The sequence below is a fragment of the Podarcis cretensis genome (assembly GCF_951804945.1).
Source record: "Podarcis cretensis genome assembly, chromosome: 1".
Lineage (NCBI taxonomy): Eukaryota > Metazoa > Chordata > Lepidosauria > Squamata > Lacertidae > Podarcis > Podarcis cretensis.
In genome coordinates this window covers 16,589,939-16,608,023 of record NC_137170.1, presented here as the reverse complement: position 1 = coordinate 16,608,023, position 18,085 = coordinate 16,589,939, and the positions used below count along the sequence as shown (strand labels likewise).

The 18,085-nt window shown below is 45.6% G+C and overlaps 1 protein-coding gene across 2 annotated transcripts in view; it reads left to right on the top strand.

Moving 5' to 3' along the window:
- Positions 1–2,286: 2,286 nt before the first annotated feature.
- Positions 2,287–18,085, top strand: part of RCOR1 (REST corepressor 1) — a 149,524-nt gene continuing 133,725 nt past the window's right edge. The window contains exons 1-2 of one of the 2 annotated variants that reach the window (XM_079951910.1): positions 2,287–2,945; positions 3,222–3,281. In XM_079951910.1, the coding sequence (XP_079808036.1) occupies positions 2,693–2,945; positions 3,222–3,281 (313 nt within the window). In that variant the 5' untranslated portion in view covers positions 2,287–2,692. The remainder of the gene's footprint in view (positions 2,946–3,221; positions 3,282–18,085) is intronic. The other variant, XM_079951909.1, reaches the window with a different exon arrangement.

Here is an 18,085-nt window from a genome sequence, read left to right as displayed (position 1 = left end):
GAGCTATCCCTCAGAGAGTTTTGCAACAGGAAAGCCACCACTGGAAAGGCTCTGTCTCCAGCAGGGATGGGAAGCTTTCTTCAACACATCCCCTTCCTGGCAGCTTTCCAAGAGCCACATGACAGAGGTGGGCGGAGCAACAAATGCAAATCTTACCATTTCCCAGCAGGCACTGGGACACACTCACATCTGTCAGAGATGCTTCCACTGAGTTTCCTGCATTGCAGCGGGTTGGCCTAGAATGACCCTTGGTGTCCCTCTCAACTCTTACATTTCTGTGATTCTATACCCTTCTCTATCCTCCATCCTGATATGCAAGATTTCAAGGGCAGAAACATTTGGAGTGCAAAGCAGAGCCAGCAAGGCGGAAAAAGGCTGGGTAAAGTTCCTGGAAGGCTGCATTTGGCCCTCTCCCAGAGGTTCCCCAACCTGGTGCCCTCCGGATATTATGAACAACAGACCCTATCAGTGCCCTCTAGCTACAATAATGCAGGTTGTAGCTCAAAGCATCTAGAGAGCACCAGGTTGGGGAAGGCTGTGGAGGCAGATTCCAGCTGGCAGGCAGGTTCATATTTGCCGGACGAGTGAGGCTTGGAGTTCTTCTATTTCATACCACGATTTTTCATATATATATTTTTAAAAGCAGCCACCCCCTTGGTTTTGCACTATAAAATTTCACCTGCCTTTTAGGTTTTGCTCTTTGCTGGGGGGGGGGGCTGGGGGGGGCCTCACAGCCTGGGTATCAACCATATTTTGTGTGCTGTTTATTTTCCTTCCCAAAGGCCTTTGAGGAGCCAAACAAAGGCCACCATATACAGAAACTTCAGCCCTTCAAGGCTGCCTCTCTCTCTCTTTTTTCCTCCTTCCCCCGTGTGGAAAAAATTGTCAGATGTTGACAAATTCTTTCCCTCAGCCTCCACCACCCCCCTTCCTTCCTCCTCTTTTCTTTTTGGAAGGGGGGGGAAGGAAAGACAGGTTTTTTGCGGGGGGGGGCGGCGTAGAGAGACGGAAGGAAGAGAGCGAAGCCTCTTTTACTTTGGAATCAAATGTTAAGACAGCTTTGGAAAATATGCCATTGGCCTTCGATGTCTCCCTTTGCCCAGTGGGTGGACTGGACGGGTACATTATTTTGAGGGTTCTCTCTCTTTCTCTTCCACCCCAGGCATTTGAAATCTCCTCCAGGGTTTCCCTTCTCCTTCTCTTTCTTCCCCTGAATATTTGTTCTGCAGTACCATTACAAAAAGAAAGAAAGAAAGAAAGAAAGAAAGAAAGAACCCCATCTCCCTTCTTCCTCTTCTTCTTCTCTGCCTCGTGCAGGGGAAAGTTGCCTTCATTTATAATAAGGTGGAAGGTTCTGTGTATTTCTCTCTCTCAACTCCACGCCACCAGACAGGAGAAGCAATTTGCTTTTTTTCTTTTTAAAGGGGGGGGGGAAAAACCACACAACTCCAGCAATTTATAGATGACTTTGCCTATCCGCGCACACCGCCTTTCTCTGTAAAAGAAGCAATAGCTCCCACTTTACACGCAAGAGAAAGGTTTTGGGCATTTGAAGAAAAGAGAGAAAAATTGGGGGGGCGGGGAGGAAACAATGCAATAACATCTTTCCACGCGCGCGAGTGGGGCGAGGGCACCCGTCGCACCACAGCGAGCGACTTCGTAGTATTATCTTAGTTTCTTTGTATGGAGATTCCATTCAAACTGTTCAGCGTGTCACCAGTAACCTTCCGCCAAAGAGGAGGAGGGGGAGAAAAAATAGTCCCAAGCTACTCGTCACCCTTCTGATGGGTGCGGAGGTGGGGTGTGTGGGGGGGAAATATATGTGAGCACGAGAGAGAAATTGCTTGCAACTCGCTTTTTTTTTTTTTTTTGCTGCGGCTACGCCACCCTCTTCTATTTTGTATCCAAGCTCCCTGTTCCCCTGAGCATGGCTAGAGTGCATTTGCCAACGATGCCCCCAAACTCCCCTTTTTAAATTTATTTTTTTTCCCAATTGCAATCTTTCTTTTCCTCTTTTCGCTTCAGTCAAGACACAGTGTAGCCTTGCAACGAGCCTTGCCTCATTGGGCGCAGAGATTGCAAAGGGAACGCTCTCTCTCTCCCCCCCCCCCGCCTTCTCCACCTAACCTGAGCAAACGGAAGCTCGGGACCGGCTTTGACGGGCGGCTCGGCGGAACCAATGGCGTGGCGGGGAGGCTTCCCAAAATGTGTGGGCGGCCAATGGGCTGCGCAGGGGGGCCGGCTCGCGGGGAGGCTAGCAGCTCAGGTTGACAGTGACTAGTCCCAGTGCAGGGAAGTGCAAGGAGAGAGAGAGAGAGAGAGAGAGAGGAGGGGATGAGCTTCAAAGTTCGAGGCTTCCTCTCATTGCGGGGAATTTCCCCCCCTTCTTCTTTGAAGGAAGGGGAGAGGAGAGAAGGGAGATTGCAATAAAAGCAGCCTCTGGGGAAAAGCTTTGCAATTGCAGCTTGCTTCCCCTCCCCTTTCTTTGCAAAAAAAAAAGGGGGGAGGAAAAATAAAAGAAAGCAGCAAGCTCGTCTTCTGCTATTCCCCCCTTCTCTCCTCCCTCTAAATTCTGACTCTTTCCTTTTCACCTTCTCTCTATCTCTCCCACCCCCCACCCCCCCTTCACACTCCTCCTCCTCCTCCTCTTCTTTCCTAGTTATTTATTTTTTTGCCTCCCCCCCAACCCCCAATGCCAGCCATGATAGAGAAGGGCCCGGAGATCTCCGGCAAAAGAAGGGGCAGGAACAATAATGCCAGCAGCCAGGCGAGCGGCGCTGCTTCTCAGGGCGCCTCTGCCTCCGTCGCAGCCGGCAGCGCCAACAATGGGAATAATAGTAAAAGTTTGGCATCGGCGGCATCGGCGGCGCCCAATGGCAATGGCAGCAGCGCCGCCAACTCTTGGGAAGAGGGCAGCTCGGGGTCTTCTAGCGATGAGGAGCATGGTGAGTCTCCAGGGGATATTGGGGGGTGGGGGGGGAGAGGAAGGGATGGAGAGAAAATTGAGAAGGGGGGTGGGGAGGAAACTCTGCAGACTTCTGGAAATAGGTTTTTTGTAAAGCAAGCATTCTTATTTTTAAATCAGGAGCGGGGGGGGGTGGAGGGAAGCAAGGAAAGAAATCGAGCAGAGTTTGCCCCCCCACCCAAAAAGCTTGCAGACTTTTGAGAATACGGGCATGGCAAGCATTTTTTTTTATTCTTCTTGCTTGTTTCCACATCAGGAGGAGGAGGCATGAGAGTGGGATCCCAATACCAAGCCGTCGTTCCCGACTTCGACCCTGGTGAGTCATTTTCCGTGGATCCTGCGTGCCTTTTTTTGGGGGGGGGCGTCTCTTCTGGACGAGTAGTTTTGAGGAAGTCCTACTCGGGAGTAGGCCCGTTGGAGTGCATGGGCCCAAGTGGGTAGTCATGGGTGGCCATTCATTCCAATCGGGGTTGCTCTGAGCGTGGCTGATCCGAGCTCTGCCTCTCTCTGTCTCTGCACAACCCCCCCCCCTCTAATCCTTCGCCATTTGGAAGGGGGGAAAAGGATCTGATCTGGTGCCTGCTTTTTCTTTTTTTTTTTTGCTAGGAAGTAAATTCCGTGGTGCTTCCTCCCAAGTAAAACGTGTAATGGATTGGGGGAATGGCTAAAGTCATTTTGTGTGCGAGGTTGCGAACGCAAGGGTGAAAGGGCTTTTCCTTCCTTTTGTTATAAAAAGTAGTATTTTTTTTTTAAAAAAAAGTGTTGTTGTTTCCCCCACCCTGTTCAAGAAGCAGGAAGATGACAACTTTTGCCCCTTCCCCTCTGTGTTTACCCTGCTGTCCAAGGAAGGAACAGCAAGGGAAGGGGGGGGGGTTTGGAAAAGCAGAGAAACGTGCTTGGGAAACGTGCCACCACACTTGATGATAAAAGTGGGGGGGGGGGGAGGATATATTATGGGTTTTTTACTTCTTCGAAAATCTTCCCACAAATCCATTCTTTATTATTTCTTCTTTTCCCCCTTTTTTTCTTCCTTTTAGAAAAATAAAGTAGATTTTTCAGGGAGGAGAAAAGATTAATATTCTCTCCTCTCCTACCCCCCCCATTTCTGTGCTTTGCAGGTGTGGTTACTATTTTCATAATTCACATTGGCGGATGGGGGAAGGAACCTGCCCTTTATGAAAATCCGGTGCCAGTCGACTCCTTTAGACTCCTCCCCGCAACCTCTCTCTCTCTCTCCCCCCCCCCCCACTACCAATTATTTCACATGCAATTGACCTAAATCCAATTACTTTTACAATTATTGTTATTAAATGAGCGGTTCGCGTTGGTTAGGTTGTCCAGCGAGGTGCGGAGGAGAGCAGGAATCTCCTACTTCTTTAAATGACGGATTTTTAGGGGCGAGTGGAGTAGAGGACAAAAAGAGAGAGAGAGAGAGAGAGAGGGAGGGAAGAAAAGAAATCCAGTTAATAAAAACAACAGAAGTCTTTCCAGGGGGCGCTTTATAGACTGGGTGTCAAGCAGAACAACAGATTTGTCCAGCGAGAGATGGCGAAAGGGGAGTGTTTGCTCCCCCCCCCTTTAAAAAATAAATAAATCTCTCTTTACGTGGATATATGGTGTAGGGTTTTTGGGAGTGGAGGAGAACAAAACAGCTTCATTCCTTTATTTAGGATGTGCACATTTATTGTAATCAACTGTTTCTGTTCTTGGGGTTTGGGAGTGGGAGGAGGAGGAAGAAAAAGCTAGTTCCCCAATGCTCTCTGTCTACTTAATCTCTCCCTCAGTTTCCCCTACTCTTAATTTAAAATTGAAGGGGTTGAGGGGGGGGGGAGAGAGAAATCTGGGCAAACAAAGGAATTCAAGGTTTCCTGTAAGGCAGATAATTTATTATTTTTAATGTGTGTTTGTCAGGGAGCCATGCTACAGCCTTTACTTCCTTAGTTTTGAAACGGAAAGGCTCCCAGTTGCAACTATAGCTTGATGCTGTCTTCCTGTAAAACAAGCAAAACAGCGACAACAACCCCCCCACCCCAAACCCTGCCCCACCCTGCTACCCCCCACTGTCTCGGGTCTTAACACGAGAGCTGACTCTTAGCATGTAGCTAACTTGATTGAATCCTTTGTTTCTGGACTTTTCAAAAATAATAAGCCCAACGAAAAAGAGCGGCCGGCCTCTCTCCCCCCCCCCTTTTGAAAAGTATGAGATTTCTTTTTTTTAGCACGACCCGGCGGAACTCCGGATAATTGATTTCCCCCCTAGTTTGCTGACTGTCGTAATTTGTGATAGCGCTCGCAGATTTGTAGGGCTGGTGTAGTTGTGCAGGGCTGGGACTTAGGATGCCCTTGTTTTAAGAATCGGGAGAGCTGGAGGGGTTCCTGCAGGCCATGTAGCCCACCCCCTTCCTCAATGCAAAAATCCCATGGGCAGAGCATCCTCAGGGGGACGGCTGTCCAACCATCTGTTTGTAGTCCTAGTTCATACGGGTGACCTTGTTGAGCCGCTTGTGCCATCAAGAGATTCCTCTTTTAATTTTTTTGCATCCGAAATCTCCCATTAAAGCTTCTCTTTCCTCCCCTCTGTGTGGCAGCTCTTCAGATATCTGAAGAGTGTGTCTTCCACCTTGATCTTTCCGTATTCGGGCTAAACATAACTCAGCTCCCTCCATCCTTTCCTCTTAAGACACGTTTTCCATACCACTGGCCATGCTCGTCGTGTCCTCTTCTGAACCTGTTCTTTTTTTCCTAAGTGCGGAGGCCAGAACTGGATGTGGTATTTGGAATAAAGTGCAGCTATTACTTCTTGCACACTTGGGGGTGCATTTCAAGCGAGATCACTCTGTCAAAACAGTGAAATGATCTCTCCACCCCCCCTTTCCCCAAAATGCACTGTACTTGATGTTCTCCCAGATTCATGGAGGTAGAGAAAAGCCCGGATGCGCTACTGAGAGTTCAGTTCTGCTGGCTGCTGCTAGTGGAACGGAGTGCTTGAATCTGGCCCTCGGAAACTATAGCTCTATGAATAACAGCTTCAAACTGCGTTGGCCTTTTTTGCCGCTGCATCACACCACGGACTCGCATTTCCGTTTGTGATCAGTTGCAATCGCAAGCTCCTTTTCGCATGCGTTACTGGCAAGCATTGCCATTTGATTTCTGTTTTGCCCAAATGCAAAACTTTTGCATTATTGAATTTTACTTTGCTGAGTTCCAATGTTCGTGTGTCGGCTGCAGTGTGTAGGTGTGTCATGCGATCGCTTCCCGCTCTCCTCCCGGGGCTGGAAAAGGGTTAGTTTAACCTCTGGTTTGTTAGTAAAACTGAATTACTGTGTTGTGAAATTATGCATATGTAAAAAGTGTGCCACCGACATAAGAAGTTTGGAAAGTTAAGTCGCTGATAAATTTAAATCTTGCCCCAGCCACAAACTTGCCAAACGCTTGATCCTATGCATACTTATTCAGAAGTAAACACAACTGGTTAGGTGGATGTGGATGTATTCATGGGAGTTTATTTGGTTTCAAAGAATGTTAATCTTAAAACTTAAATATGAGAAGGTCATTTTGTCTGGCTGTTCACCAGAAGGTTGGTGGTTCAAACCCATCCAGGGACAACTGTGGGCTGGGGGGGTTGGACTAGATGACCCTTGGGGCCCCTTCCAACATTATGATTCTGTGATTTTATGAAAAATGCCCACCTACCTTACTGGGTTGTGTTGAGTATTGCTGACAACGTGTGATTCAAAAGTGCTGTATAACACTCAAAAACACTTAAATGTACTATTTAAGTTGGACAGGATTTTGAACCTGGGTTTGTTGACATTCTGAACTGGGGCGGCTCAACCTCTCATCGCACCTGGGCCTCAAAAGTACTTCGACACAGAATGTGTGGGCTGCACAGTGCCTTGTCACGTGTGTGTGTGGTTGAGGCCAAAAATTGACACACGCCCCCAGCCCTTACACTGCCTTCCCAACCCAAACCCACTAACAAAACTCTGGGCTATGGGAAGTAGGTGCCAGGCTAGGGTTCGAAATTAGCAGGGCGCCAGGCGCGTTTTGCGCCTAAAGATTCTCCATTTGTGAGGACCTGCAAAAGTCGGGGGTGTGTGCCAATTTTTTGTGCCTGGCTGACACTAAAGGATTACTGAAATGTCTGTGCTTCGACGCCTTGAAGTATACGTTAAGGATAGACAATACGTTAAAGAGTTTAACAATAAAGAGTAGAGTGTTTTGAAAACTGTACGGTCCTAATATATTTTGATGTAAACACCAAATTAAGCATGTATTAACAAATTTCTGCTAAAAAACATTAACAATGTGAATTAACTTATGTGTATTGTGTGTTAATTCATACTTTTCAAAATAATAACTAAAAAGTTCTGCCACTAGGCATTCTGTTTTGGCACCCACAACCCAGGTCCCAGAAGCCATTTGGCTCCTAGCTTTTCTTTCCCAGTTTCTTAACACGGCTGGCAAGTCCTGCAGTCCTCCCACCTCCTTCCCAACCCTGGAAAAGTGCTAACTAGGCTTGCCAAGGGCCGCCCAAAAAGGCTTGGAGGGCCGCATTTGTGCGTTGGAACACCCTGCTCTAAACCACACTTGCCCTGATCTAAGCTTTTTATGCCTTGTATATGCTTGTTTAGTGTTGCACGAATCCCTCCCTAGACCGTGACCATGTGTTGTATGCGCACACATCTGGTTTTCCATGTGTACATGTGTGTGTGTGTGTGTGTGTGTGTGGAGCAGCTGGCTATACATATGGCAGCACCAGGTTCATGTGTCTTTGTCACACACAATTAACATCAAAGGGGATTCCCACAGTAGGACACTCCCCATGTAGGAAGCGCTTCCTGGATGAAGGTTACAGGCAGGGCCAAAATCCAGAGGAGATTTCCTGCCCCCCCCCTTTCCCCCCAAGTTGAAGAGGGTGAGTGTCTGAATTGGGCCCAAGAGCTGGAAAAGCTCTCATCCTCTTTCCCAGGTGTATTTTCCTGATCAAAATTGCTGCTATTTGTAGGGGGCAGGTAGAAGGCACACAGGGATGTGTAAATTTGCATGTTTTCTCCTTTGGGCAACGAGTTTCTGCACTGGGGTGGGGTTTTGTCTTGTAAAGGTTTTTGCGTCTGTTGGCTGTTCTCCTGCACCGCAGCCCTGATTAGATTTACTTCCCTACATTTCTTTTAACCTTTAAAGAAAACCAAATACCTGCTGGAGATCCAATCAAGGACCTCTCAAAGTCTTGCCTAATTTGATCCTTTTGTACTCTTCCCTCCCCCACCTCTCCCAACGCCTCCTGCCCCAGTTATGTAGGTTACAGTGGTCCAACCATGATATGCTGAAAATTAAATCTGGCGTTGTGTTTTAACTTTTGTGGCCACTGGTTGGCTATAATTGCTTCTGAAGTACGGTGAACGCTCGGGTTGTGGACGTGATCTGTGTGGGAGGCAGGTTCTCAACCCGCAGCGTTCACAACCTGCAGTGCCGAGTCTGCGCACGCGTGGGTTGCGATTTGGCGCTTCTCTGCATGTGCAAAGTGCAGTTCAGCGCTTCTGTGCATGCACGACCGCCAAAACCCAGAAGTAACCCGTTCCGGTACTTCCGGGTTTTGGCGCGTCTGTAACCCGAAGAAATGCTACCTGACGCATCTGTAACCCAAGGTATGACTGTAGTAGGTTGTTTCCTGCCGCAATAAACTTGTTACTGAATATTTTCGTGAGCTGGTTAGAAGCAATCTTAGGTGAGATGCGTCTGAGCAGCATGTTCCTCTTGCAGAACTATAATCCACAAGCTTCTTTTTGGGGAGGGCTCCCTCAAACTAGATTGAGTTTTGTAGTGTGGTTATTATATTTTGGTCATCTTGTTGCTCCAAGTTGGACTGGCCACTGCAGCTGTCAGACAGGTTGCATGGGGACCATTTTTAGGTTGCATCCGTGTGACGTGGCAAATGGTGCCGTTATTCTCCAGGCAATCCATTCGTCTCATGTATCTCCTTTCTGCAGATATGGCTAGGCCACGTGGAAGTTGTTCCTGTGCTGCAATAATACAACTATTTTTTCTGGGTTTGAGAGTTTCATGGAGAACTAACTGTGAATTTATTGTTGGAATAGGCCCTCTTATGTGTGCACTGTTGGGGGTGGGAAAACATATACAGTGGTGCCCCGCAAGACGAATAACTCGCAAGACGAATAACTCGCTAGACGAAAGGGTTTTCCGTTTTTCGAGGTGCTTCGCAAGACGAATTTCCCTATGGGCTTGCTTCGCAAGACAAAAACGCCTTGCGGATTTGCTTCCTTTTTCGTAAAACCGTTAATACCCGGGCAATCCGCGCTCCGCAAGACGAAAAAATCGCAAGGCGAAGCGACTCGCGGAACGAATTAATTTCGTCTTGCAAGGCACCACTGTACCCACTGAATTCCCATCAGTCTTAAAGCTTCCACATTTTTTAAAAGAGAGACTGGGATATTTTGTTGCTTGGAAAATAAGATGGGGTTACATTCAAGGTCCTGGCTGTAGGCTTCCCCATGGCAGCTGGTTGGCCTTCTCTGAAAACAGGATGTTGGATTTGGGGCCCTTTGGCCTTATTCCACAGGGCTCTTCTTAGGTAAATTCTAACTTGTTAGGAATTTGGATACTTGGCTGTTGTAAATGGGATTGCATGTACAGAATTATAGAATTGGAAGGGACCCTGAGGATCATCTAGCCCAGGCATGGCCAAACTTGGCCCGCTAGCTGTTTTGGGACTACAACTCCCATCATCCCTAGCTAACAGGACCAGTGGTCAGGGATGATGGGAATTGTAGTCCCAAAACAGCTGGAGGGCCAAGTTTGGCCATGTCTGATCTAGCCCAGTGTTTCCCAACCTTGTGCCTCCAGCTGTTTTTGGACTACAATTCCCATCATCCCTTGCCACTGGTCTTGCTAGTCAGGGATGATGGGAGTTGTAGTTCAAAAACAGCTGGAGGCACAAGGTTGGGAAACACTGATCTAGCCCAACCCTGTGATGTGTAGCAGTATGTTGCTGTCCTGTAAAGGAATCAAACCCATGACCTTGGTGTTATTAGCACCACACACTAACCAAGTGAGAACCTTAATTTACTTTCTGCAAAGATCATCACATTTTTTAAAATCTCCCTGTCGCCCTTCCCCACATTTACAAAAGCCTGGTGTCCTCCAGATGTTGTCTGCAGCTGATGAGAGTAACATCCCAAAAAACTTTGGATAGGACCAGGTTGTGTGGAAGGCTAGCCCCCCCCCCCCCACTTGGGCTTCCATCAATTGAGAGTCATGCATACTACCTTTTTATGAACTAAAAAAACACTTCTTAATGATGCTCTCTACTAACTGGGGTAAAGACCTGTCAAATTACTTGATGGAGCTTATCACCAAGGTATTGCTTTAACTTACACAAATGTCAGTGATGTCAAGTTTGTCAAGTTAATCTTTCCCAGAAGTGTTCTTGTCAACTAGTTCTTGAACGTCAGCATTTTTTTGGGGGGGGGGGTAAGTAAAATGTTTAAACCTCTCCTAGAAGAAATTGGTATTTCTTCCTCCTCCTAAGGAAATTGGTATTGAAAATACCTTGTGTATTCTGCCTCCCAAGTGCCTAAAAATTTGGTGCTGTGGGTATCTAGAATTAGGGGTGCTCTTCCTATCCTGCCTTTTAACTTTTTGTGACTATTTATTTTAGCTGTCTGATGGTTTCAATATTAGGCAGAACGACAGGACGCTTTGGTGTTAGTAGCTTAAATGATACCTGGTTAGGGTTAGTTATTCAGTGTCGGCTTAAAACAGTAAGGTTGATGCACACCTAAAGTATTCGCTATGTGCTTGCTTGACCCAAGTGTACCATTTTAGCTATTCTAATGGTGTGTAATACAGTGGTACCTCGCAAGACGAATGCCTCGTAAGACGAAAAACTCGCAAGACGAAAGAGTTTTTCGTTTTTTGAGTTGCTTCGCAAGACGGATTTCCCTATGGGCTTGCTTCGCAAGATGGAAACGTCTTGCAAGTTTGCTTCCTTTGTCTTGCAAGTTTGTTTCCTTTTTCTTGAAACCGTGCATTCAGGGGGTGCAGTTGCGACTTGACTTCGAGGAGCAACTCATAGCACGCGGTGTGGTAGCCTTTTTTTGAGGTTTTTGAAGACTTTGGTGATTTTTGAAGCTTCTCCAAAATCCGTGCTTCGCAAGACGAAAAAAATCGCAAGACGAAAAAAATCGCAGAACGAATTAATTTCGTCTTGCGAGGTACCACTGTAGTTATTTGACCTTGTGCAGGCATAGGGGGTTCTGTGGGCAGGGGTGATTCAGCTAAAATCTTAACCCAACCAATCGCTTTGATCTGTGGAACTTGCACTTATACAAGGGCCACACAGTGTTCATTTCACATTGTAAGGAGTCATTTACAGTGGCATATTCCTGCACTGCAGGGGGTTGACTTAGATCAGGGGTAGGCAACCTAAGGCCCGGGGGCTGGATGCGGCCCAATCGCCTTCTCAATCCAGCCTGCGGATGGTCCAGGAATCAGCGTGTTTTTTACATGAGTAGAATGTGTCCTTTTATTTAAAATGCATCTCTGCGTTGTTTGTAGGGCCTGCCTGGTGTTTTTACATGAGTAGAATGTGTGATTTTATTTAAAATGCATCTTTGGGTTGTTTGTGGGGCACAGGAATTCCTTCATTTATTTTTTTTTCCAAAATATAGTCCGGCCCACCACATGGTCTGAGGGACGGTGGACCGGCCCTTGGATGAAAAAGGTTGCTGACCTCTGACCTAGATGGTCCTCTCCTGGTCCCTTCCAACTCTACAATTCTGTGATTCCTTTAGTGTGGTGTCACCTGATCTTTGGAATTCCCTGCCTATTGACATTAGGTTGGCACCATCATTGTATCCTTTTAGCCACCTGCCAAAAACTTTTCTGTGTTTCGGCAGGCCTATCTGGAGACGTGATTTGGTTACATCTGTTTTTTAAACTTGTCTCAGATGAGACTAGTGTTAGAAACTCAGGTATATAATCAAACGGCACCTTAAACCTAGGTTACGGTCACCACAACAGAATGTCTAGGCACATTTTTTGTGTGAATCTTCTTCTTCTTCTTCTTCTTCTTCTTCTACTACTACTACTACTACCACTTTTAAAGAAAAAACCCTCAAAGCGGTTTATAACACATTAAAACATCAAATAAAACAATCTGGAATAAAACAAACTCAGTCTTCAAGGAAAACATTTCAGATCCTTTTCTGAGGGACGTTTTGCTCCCCCCCCATTTATTTATTTACCTACTATATTCATATAGCTGCCTCATAGCAGCCATGCTTTAGGAAGCCAGTGTGGTGTAGTGGTTAGAGTAGGCATAGGCAAACTCTGCCCTCCAGATGTTTTGCGACGACAACTCCCATGATCCCTAGCTAACAGGACCAGTGGTCAGGGATGATAGTCCCAAAACATCTAGAGGGCCGAGTTTGCCTATGCCTGGGTTAGAGTGTCTGACTTAGGGCTTGGGACATCAGGGTTCAAATCCCCACTCGGTCATGAAGCTTGGGTGACCTTGGAATCAGTCACAGCCTCTTAACCTACCTTACAGGGTCATTGTAAGGATTAACTGAGGGGGGAGGGTGAACCATGTACTCCATGGATATAAAGCTGGGATATACATTCAGTAAATAAGTTCTTCTCCTTACTTGCTTAAGAAAGCTGGAGGGGCCAGCCAGATGGAGATGGTTGCGTCCAAATGTCTCCATGTTTTTATGGGATGACTGGTCAAGAAGTACAGAGGTACTAGGGTTGGAAAAAGAAGTTGGGATCCTTTGCAGTTTCTCAGATCAGCTGCTTGTCTCACCTGGCCTGACTGAGTGTAAAGCAAAGCCATTAGGAAGCTGCCTTATACTGCCATTGGCCCATCTAATTTATTATTGTCTAGATTGGCAAGCATAGGAACACGGGTGGCACTGTGGGTTAAACCTCAGAGCCTAGGATTTGCCGATCAGAAGGTCGGCTGTTCAAATCCCCGCGGCGGGGTGAGCTCCTGTTGCTCGGTCCCTGCTCCTGCCCACCTAGCAGTTCAAAAGCACATCAAAGTGCAAGTAGATAAATAGGTACCACTCTGGCGGGAAGGTAAACTGCGTTTCTGTGTGCTGCTCCGGTTTGCCAGAAGTGGCTTGGTCATGCTGGCCACATGACCCGGAAGCTGTACTCCGGCTCCCTCGGCCAGTAAAGTGAGATGAGCACCGCAACCCCAGAGTTGGTCACGACTGGACCTAATGGTCAGGGGTCCCTTTACCTTTACCTTTTAGATTGGCAAGCAGTGCGTCTCCAAAGTTTCAGACAGGGGTCCCTCCTGACCTTACCTGAGCCCTTGCCTGGAGATCGCTCTTGGAGCCATAGTGGATGTTGCACCACTGAATTAGAGTCTTCCCTCTACAGCGAGCACCTAAAGCCCATGAAATTGCCAAGGTAGCTGGAGGCCTGTCATAATTCTGTGCAGAGCCCAAAATGTATCCAAGATAAAAGGAGTGGCCTGTGGTGAGGTTCTTTGTTCTCTGTGACTCCATGAACTGAGTAGAGGCAAGCAAGGGCTTGGCACCCTCCCCACATCTAAATGTTGAAATCTGTGTGAAATCCAGAGTAAAGCACACAGATATGGCCTGTCTGCAAGGTGTGCATTGGTAATAATTGATTTGCATCAAATAAAAATTCCAGACGGTGTATGGGGTCTGATTTGCACATTTTGCTAACGGTGCCGAGTAAAATCAGCAGAAAGGTCTGTAGCTTTGCTGCCATTTAAATGCCAGAGATATAGTAGGCTTGGTGTGAGGTATACCTTTCTAAGGAAAAAAGGAAAAGCCAGCAGGATATGGGTCTTATCAGCTAGACAATGAGTAGGGGTTCTCTGCTGCTAGTCTTGGAATTTATTATTTAACAAAATTATATGCCATTTACTGCAAAAAAACAAAAACACAACACAACACAACCCTGTTAGGTGGTTTACAAGGCAGTCGGTTCATTTAAAATACCAATTAAGAAGGAGTTACATAAAAAATAAAAAAAAATGAAATCAGTAATTTTAAAACAGTTATACCTGTTAAAATTACATGCCTGGGTAGGGCTGCTGGAACAAAAAAGCTTTTAGCAGACACCCAATAGCAGTTTAGTGAAGACATCTTGCTTGTTATCAATGGGTAGAGAGTTCCAATGTCTTTTGCCACAGCAAAAGATGTGTTTCTTGCAACTGTGGAATCATGTAAGCGGTTGAGTGGGCACATGTGGGGTATTGCCGAAGCAACAATTGCTTTTAAAAGCTTTTGATTTTGTTAGGATTTCTTTCACGGTGGACTTGCCAATCCTTATTTCTCCCGCTGTATTTGATTGACTTGCCTCTAGCTTGGACACTCCCAGTCCTTAATTTTGCTGCTTGGGTAGCCACAAAGAGTTGCTTTGGGGACATTTGTTGTGATGATGTTTCAGTAATAATAATAATAATGATGATGATAGAATTATAGAGTTGGAAGGGACCACAAGGGTCATCTTGTCCAATCTTTTGCCCAATGTTCTCATTTCAAACTGTATTTTAGTTGGGCACCAGGTTGGCAGAGGCTGCTATAAAACCAAGCAAACTTCTGTTCAGATATTTTCATTTTTAGGCAACTGCTCAGCTGTGTAAATAATCCAACCGCCTCGTTGTCCCTAACACTAAACCATGGTTTATTAAACCATGACTTTGTGTTGTGCGTGAACTCAGTCCAGCAGCTTAACTATAGTTTGTTTACTGGCAACGAACCACAGTCTGAAACAATGGTTTGTTGTTGACTTATGAATCTTGGTGTGTTTTAGCCATGTGAACTCAAAACCTTTCCGTAACCGTGATTTATTTGACCTCCCTACCTCAGATACTTACCTGGCTACAAAGACACAAGGCACTGTTCGAAGAAGGGCCTGTGTCTGAAATCATGTATATTCTCTTGAGATGGGGAATAGCATAAAGATAACAAAGAGGGAGAGATAGTGTAGTGCAATGGCCAGAGCCAACCAATGAGAATAGGGTTCAAATCCTCACTTAAGTCATGAAGCTCACAAGGTGATTTTGAGGCTAGTACCTTGCCTCTCAGACGAATCTACCTCACAGGGTTGTTTTGAGGTTAAAGATGGCAGTGTATGGAGGAATTCGGTACCTCATTCCAATCTCCTTGGAGCCGAGGGCAGGATAATCATAAAAATGTAATAAAATAAACAAGGAAACCCTGTCCAGTTACCTCTGGACGAACTCCAATAGTTAGCATGGACTGAGAAGAGTACCTTACAACAGCTTGCTTGTTCCTTCCCTTCCCTGCAGGCAATTAGGGTTATTCTGAGCCTTGATAACTTTTGGAAGCTCTGCAATACTTTCCTGTTTGCGCTGCAATTTAATAGCCAGGTATGGGGTTAAAAAGCGAACTTCCACTTTTAATACATATAATAACAACAACTTAGGCCTTGCTTGCTAACGCAGCACTAGAGCATTTTCATAGAATTGTAGAGTTGGAAGGGACCCTGAGAGGCATCTAGTCCAACCCCCTGCAATGCAATGTGAGGCACGAGCAGGTGATTTTTACTGCTTGTGTGTTTGAACGAGCTCTGACTGCTAGGAAATCCTGAAAATGGATTGTCTGCAGTCTGGGTTGTGAAGTCTGTAAACACCTTCGGAGAAGCCACTTTTACAGGAAGTGAAGACAAAGAGTGAAAGAGAGATCATATTGAGTGGCGGTTCCCCCTTTCCACTTGTTACTGTTCTAGGATTGGGGGAAGGAATTTGCAGCGCCAGCTAGTAAAGAATCAGGGCTTACACAAAAAGCAACACATTTACTATACAGTGGTACCTCAGGTTTACAAACGCTTCAGGTTACAGACTCCGCTAACCCAGAAGTAGTACCTCGGGTTAAGAACTTTACTTCAGGATGAGAACAGAAATTGCGTGGAGGCAGGGGGAGGCCCCATTAGCTAAAGCGGTACCTCAGGTTAAGAACAGTTTCAGGTTAAGAACAGATCTCCGGAACGAATTAAGTTCATAACCAGAGGTACCACTGTATAAAATCCAAACCCTGAGTCTGGGCAATGGGAAGGATATAAATTGACTTCAACAACAACAACCACACACACACACACACACACACACACACACACAGAGTTTTAAAGAACAGTTTTATTAAGACTTTCCATATCAAAGAAAAACAAGCAAAGAAATAATGCAAACTCTGAGCAAATACCGTGTTTTTCCGTCTATAAGATGCCCCCATGTATAAGACACCCGCTATTTTTTGGGACTCCTATTTAAGAAAATGGGGGGGGGGGGGGGGAGAGATACTATCCGTGTATAAGATGAGCCCAGATTTTGAACAGTATTTTAGAGTAAAAAAACATAGTCTTATACCCGGAAAAGTACGGTAAACCTACATATTTGGTTCACAGCAAATGTAAGAGCAAAACAAGTAGATGACAGAAGATCTCCCACAAATACACAATTTGTAATACACAAACAAGCATTCAGTGAAGTCATCATTGAAGTAATAGGCTAGCCAAGCACAGAGAGAAAGGGGTGGGTGGGGAATTAACTCAGCCTATAACAGCACTTCATGAAATCATAGAACTCTGTAGAGTTGGGAAGGTCGACGAGGGTCATCTAGGTGCAGGAATCTTGCCCACAGCTGTCCCTGGGTGGGCTTGAACCACCAACATTCTGGTTAACAGCCAGATGCATTGGAGTAAGTGTGTGGCTTTTGCATGTACCACTCCCAACATGGTAGAATATTATTTGTGGTGAAGCATGTAGATAAATATGTACAGTGGTGCCCTGCAAGACGATTGCCTCGCAAGACGAAAAGCCCGCTAGACAAAAGGGTTTTCCGTTTTGGAGGCGTTTCGCAAAACGAATTTCCCTATGGGCTTGCTTCGCAAGACGAAATGTCTTGCGAGTTCCTGCGGGTTCCCCCCCCTTTCCCCCCTTTTCCTAAGCCGCTAAGCCGCTTATCAGCTGATCCGCTAAAAGCCGCTAAACCGCTAATAGCGCTAATCCGCTAAGCTGTCAATGGGCTTGCTTCGCAAGACGAAAAAAACGCTATACGAAGAGCCTCACGGAACGGATTAATTTCGTCTTGCGAGGCACCACTGTAATGTGTATTGTATAGGGCTGGGTGATATATCTTTTTTTTTTTATAAGATATTTATTGAAATTTTCCAGAATAATACATTGTAAAACAACAAAAAAGAAACACCAAAATACAAAAATACAAAAAAGAATACAAAAACCACTAAAAAAAAAAGAAAAGAAAAAAACACATAAATTTTCCCTTTACTTATTTACTTTACTGGGTGATATATCGCCCCAAACCGGTTTGAAGTCCATATCATGATATTGGTTTCATAATGATGTATGTGTGTGTGCGCTTTGCAAAAATCACAATGTGGGAAAAACCGTGAAGCCATCTGGTGCCTCGGCATTGCTTTATTTCTAACATACATAATTAAGAGAGATTTGCTTATTTATTTAAGATAGTTACTATGTGGATACGTATTGTGTTTCTGACCTTGATTCCTTTTTGTTGGGATTTATGCTTGCTGTTGAAATAGGAAACAGAATATGGATTGAGTAACTAATTAAACAAAATCTGAAAAAAACATAAGAACAGGGGCGTGTTGGTGAGGTTATTGTTAAGGGATCCTTTGAAAGTATCCATAGCAGACACCCAAGTGGTGAATCAAGGAGACAAACAGCCACAAAAACTGGTCACATTTAATTTTCAGAAAAAGTTTGCTGGGTTTTCTTTCTCTTTGTTTTATCCCATTTTGGGGGCGGGGGTGCATTTTTGTCAGGACAAGCCAGTGTGACATAATCGCAGGGACTTAGCACTTTGTCTCACTCAAATAGTTCTTTTAAATACCCTTGTACTTTTTCTAAGGAGTGGGGAGGAGTTTACAAAATTATAAAAGGCAGTCTTTCGTTGTAATGATTTGACATCTTAGCGGAACAGCTGCCTTATCTCCTGGCTGTGTCGATGTGAATGATGGGAGTTTACCTTCATTTTTTAAAATCTCCTTTTCAGATCTAGTACTAACATAGGAAGTGAAGTGTACCATGGAGATTCTCAAAACTTTCAGCCCCCT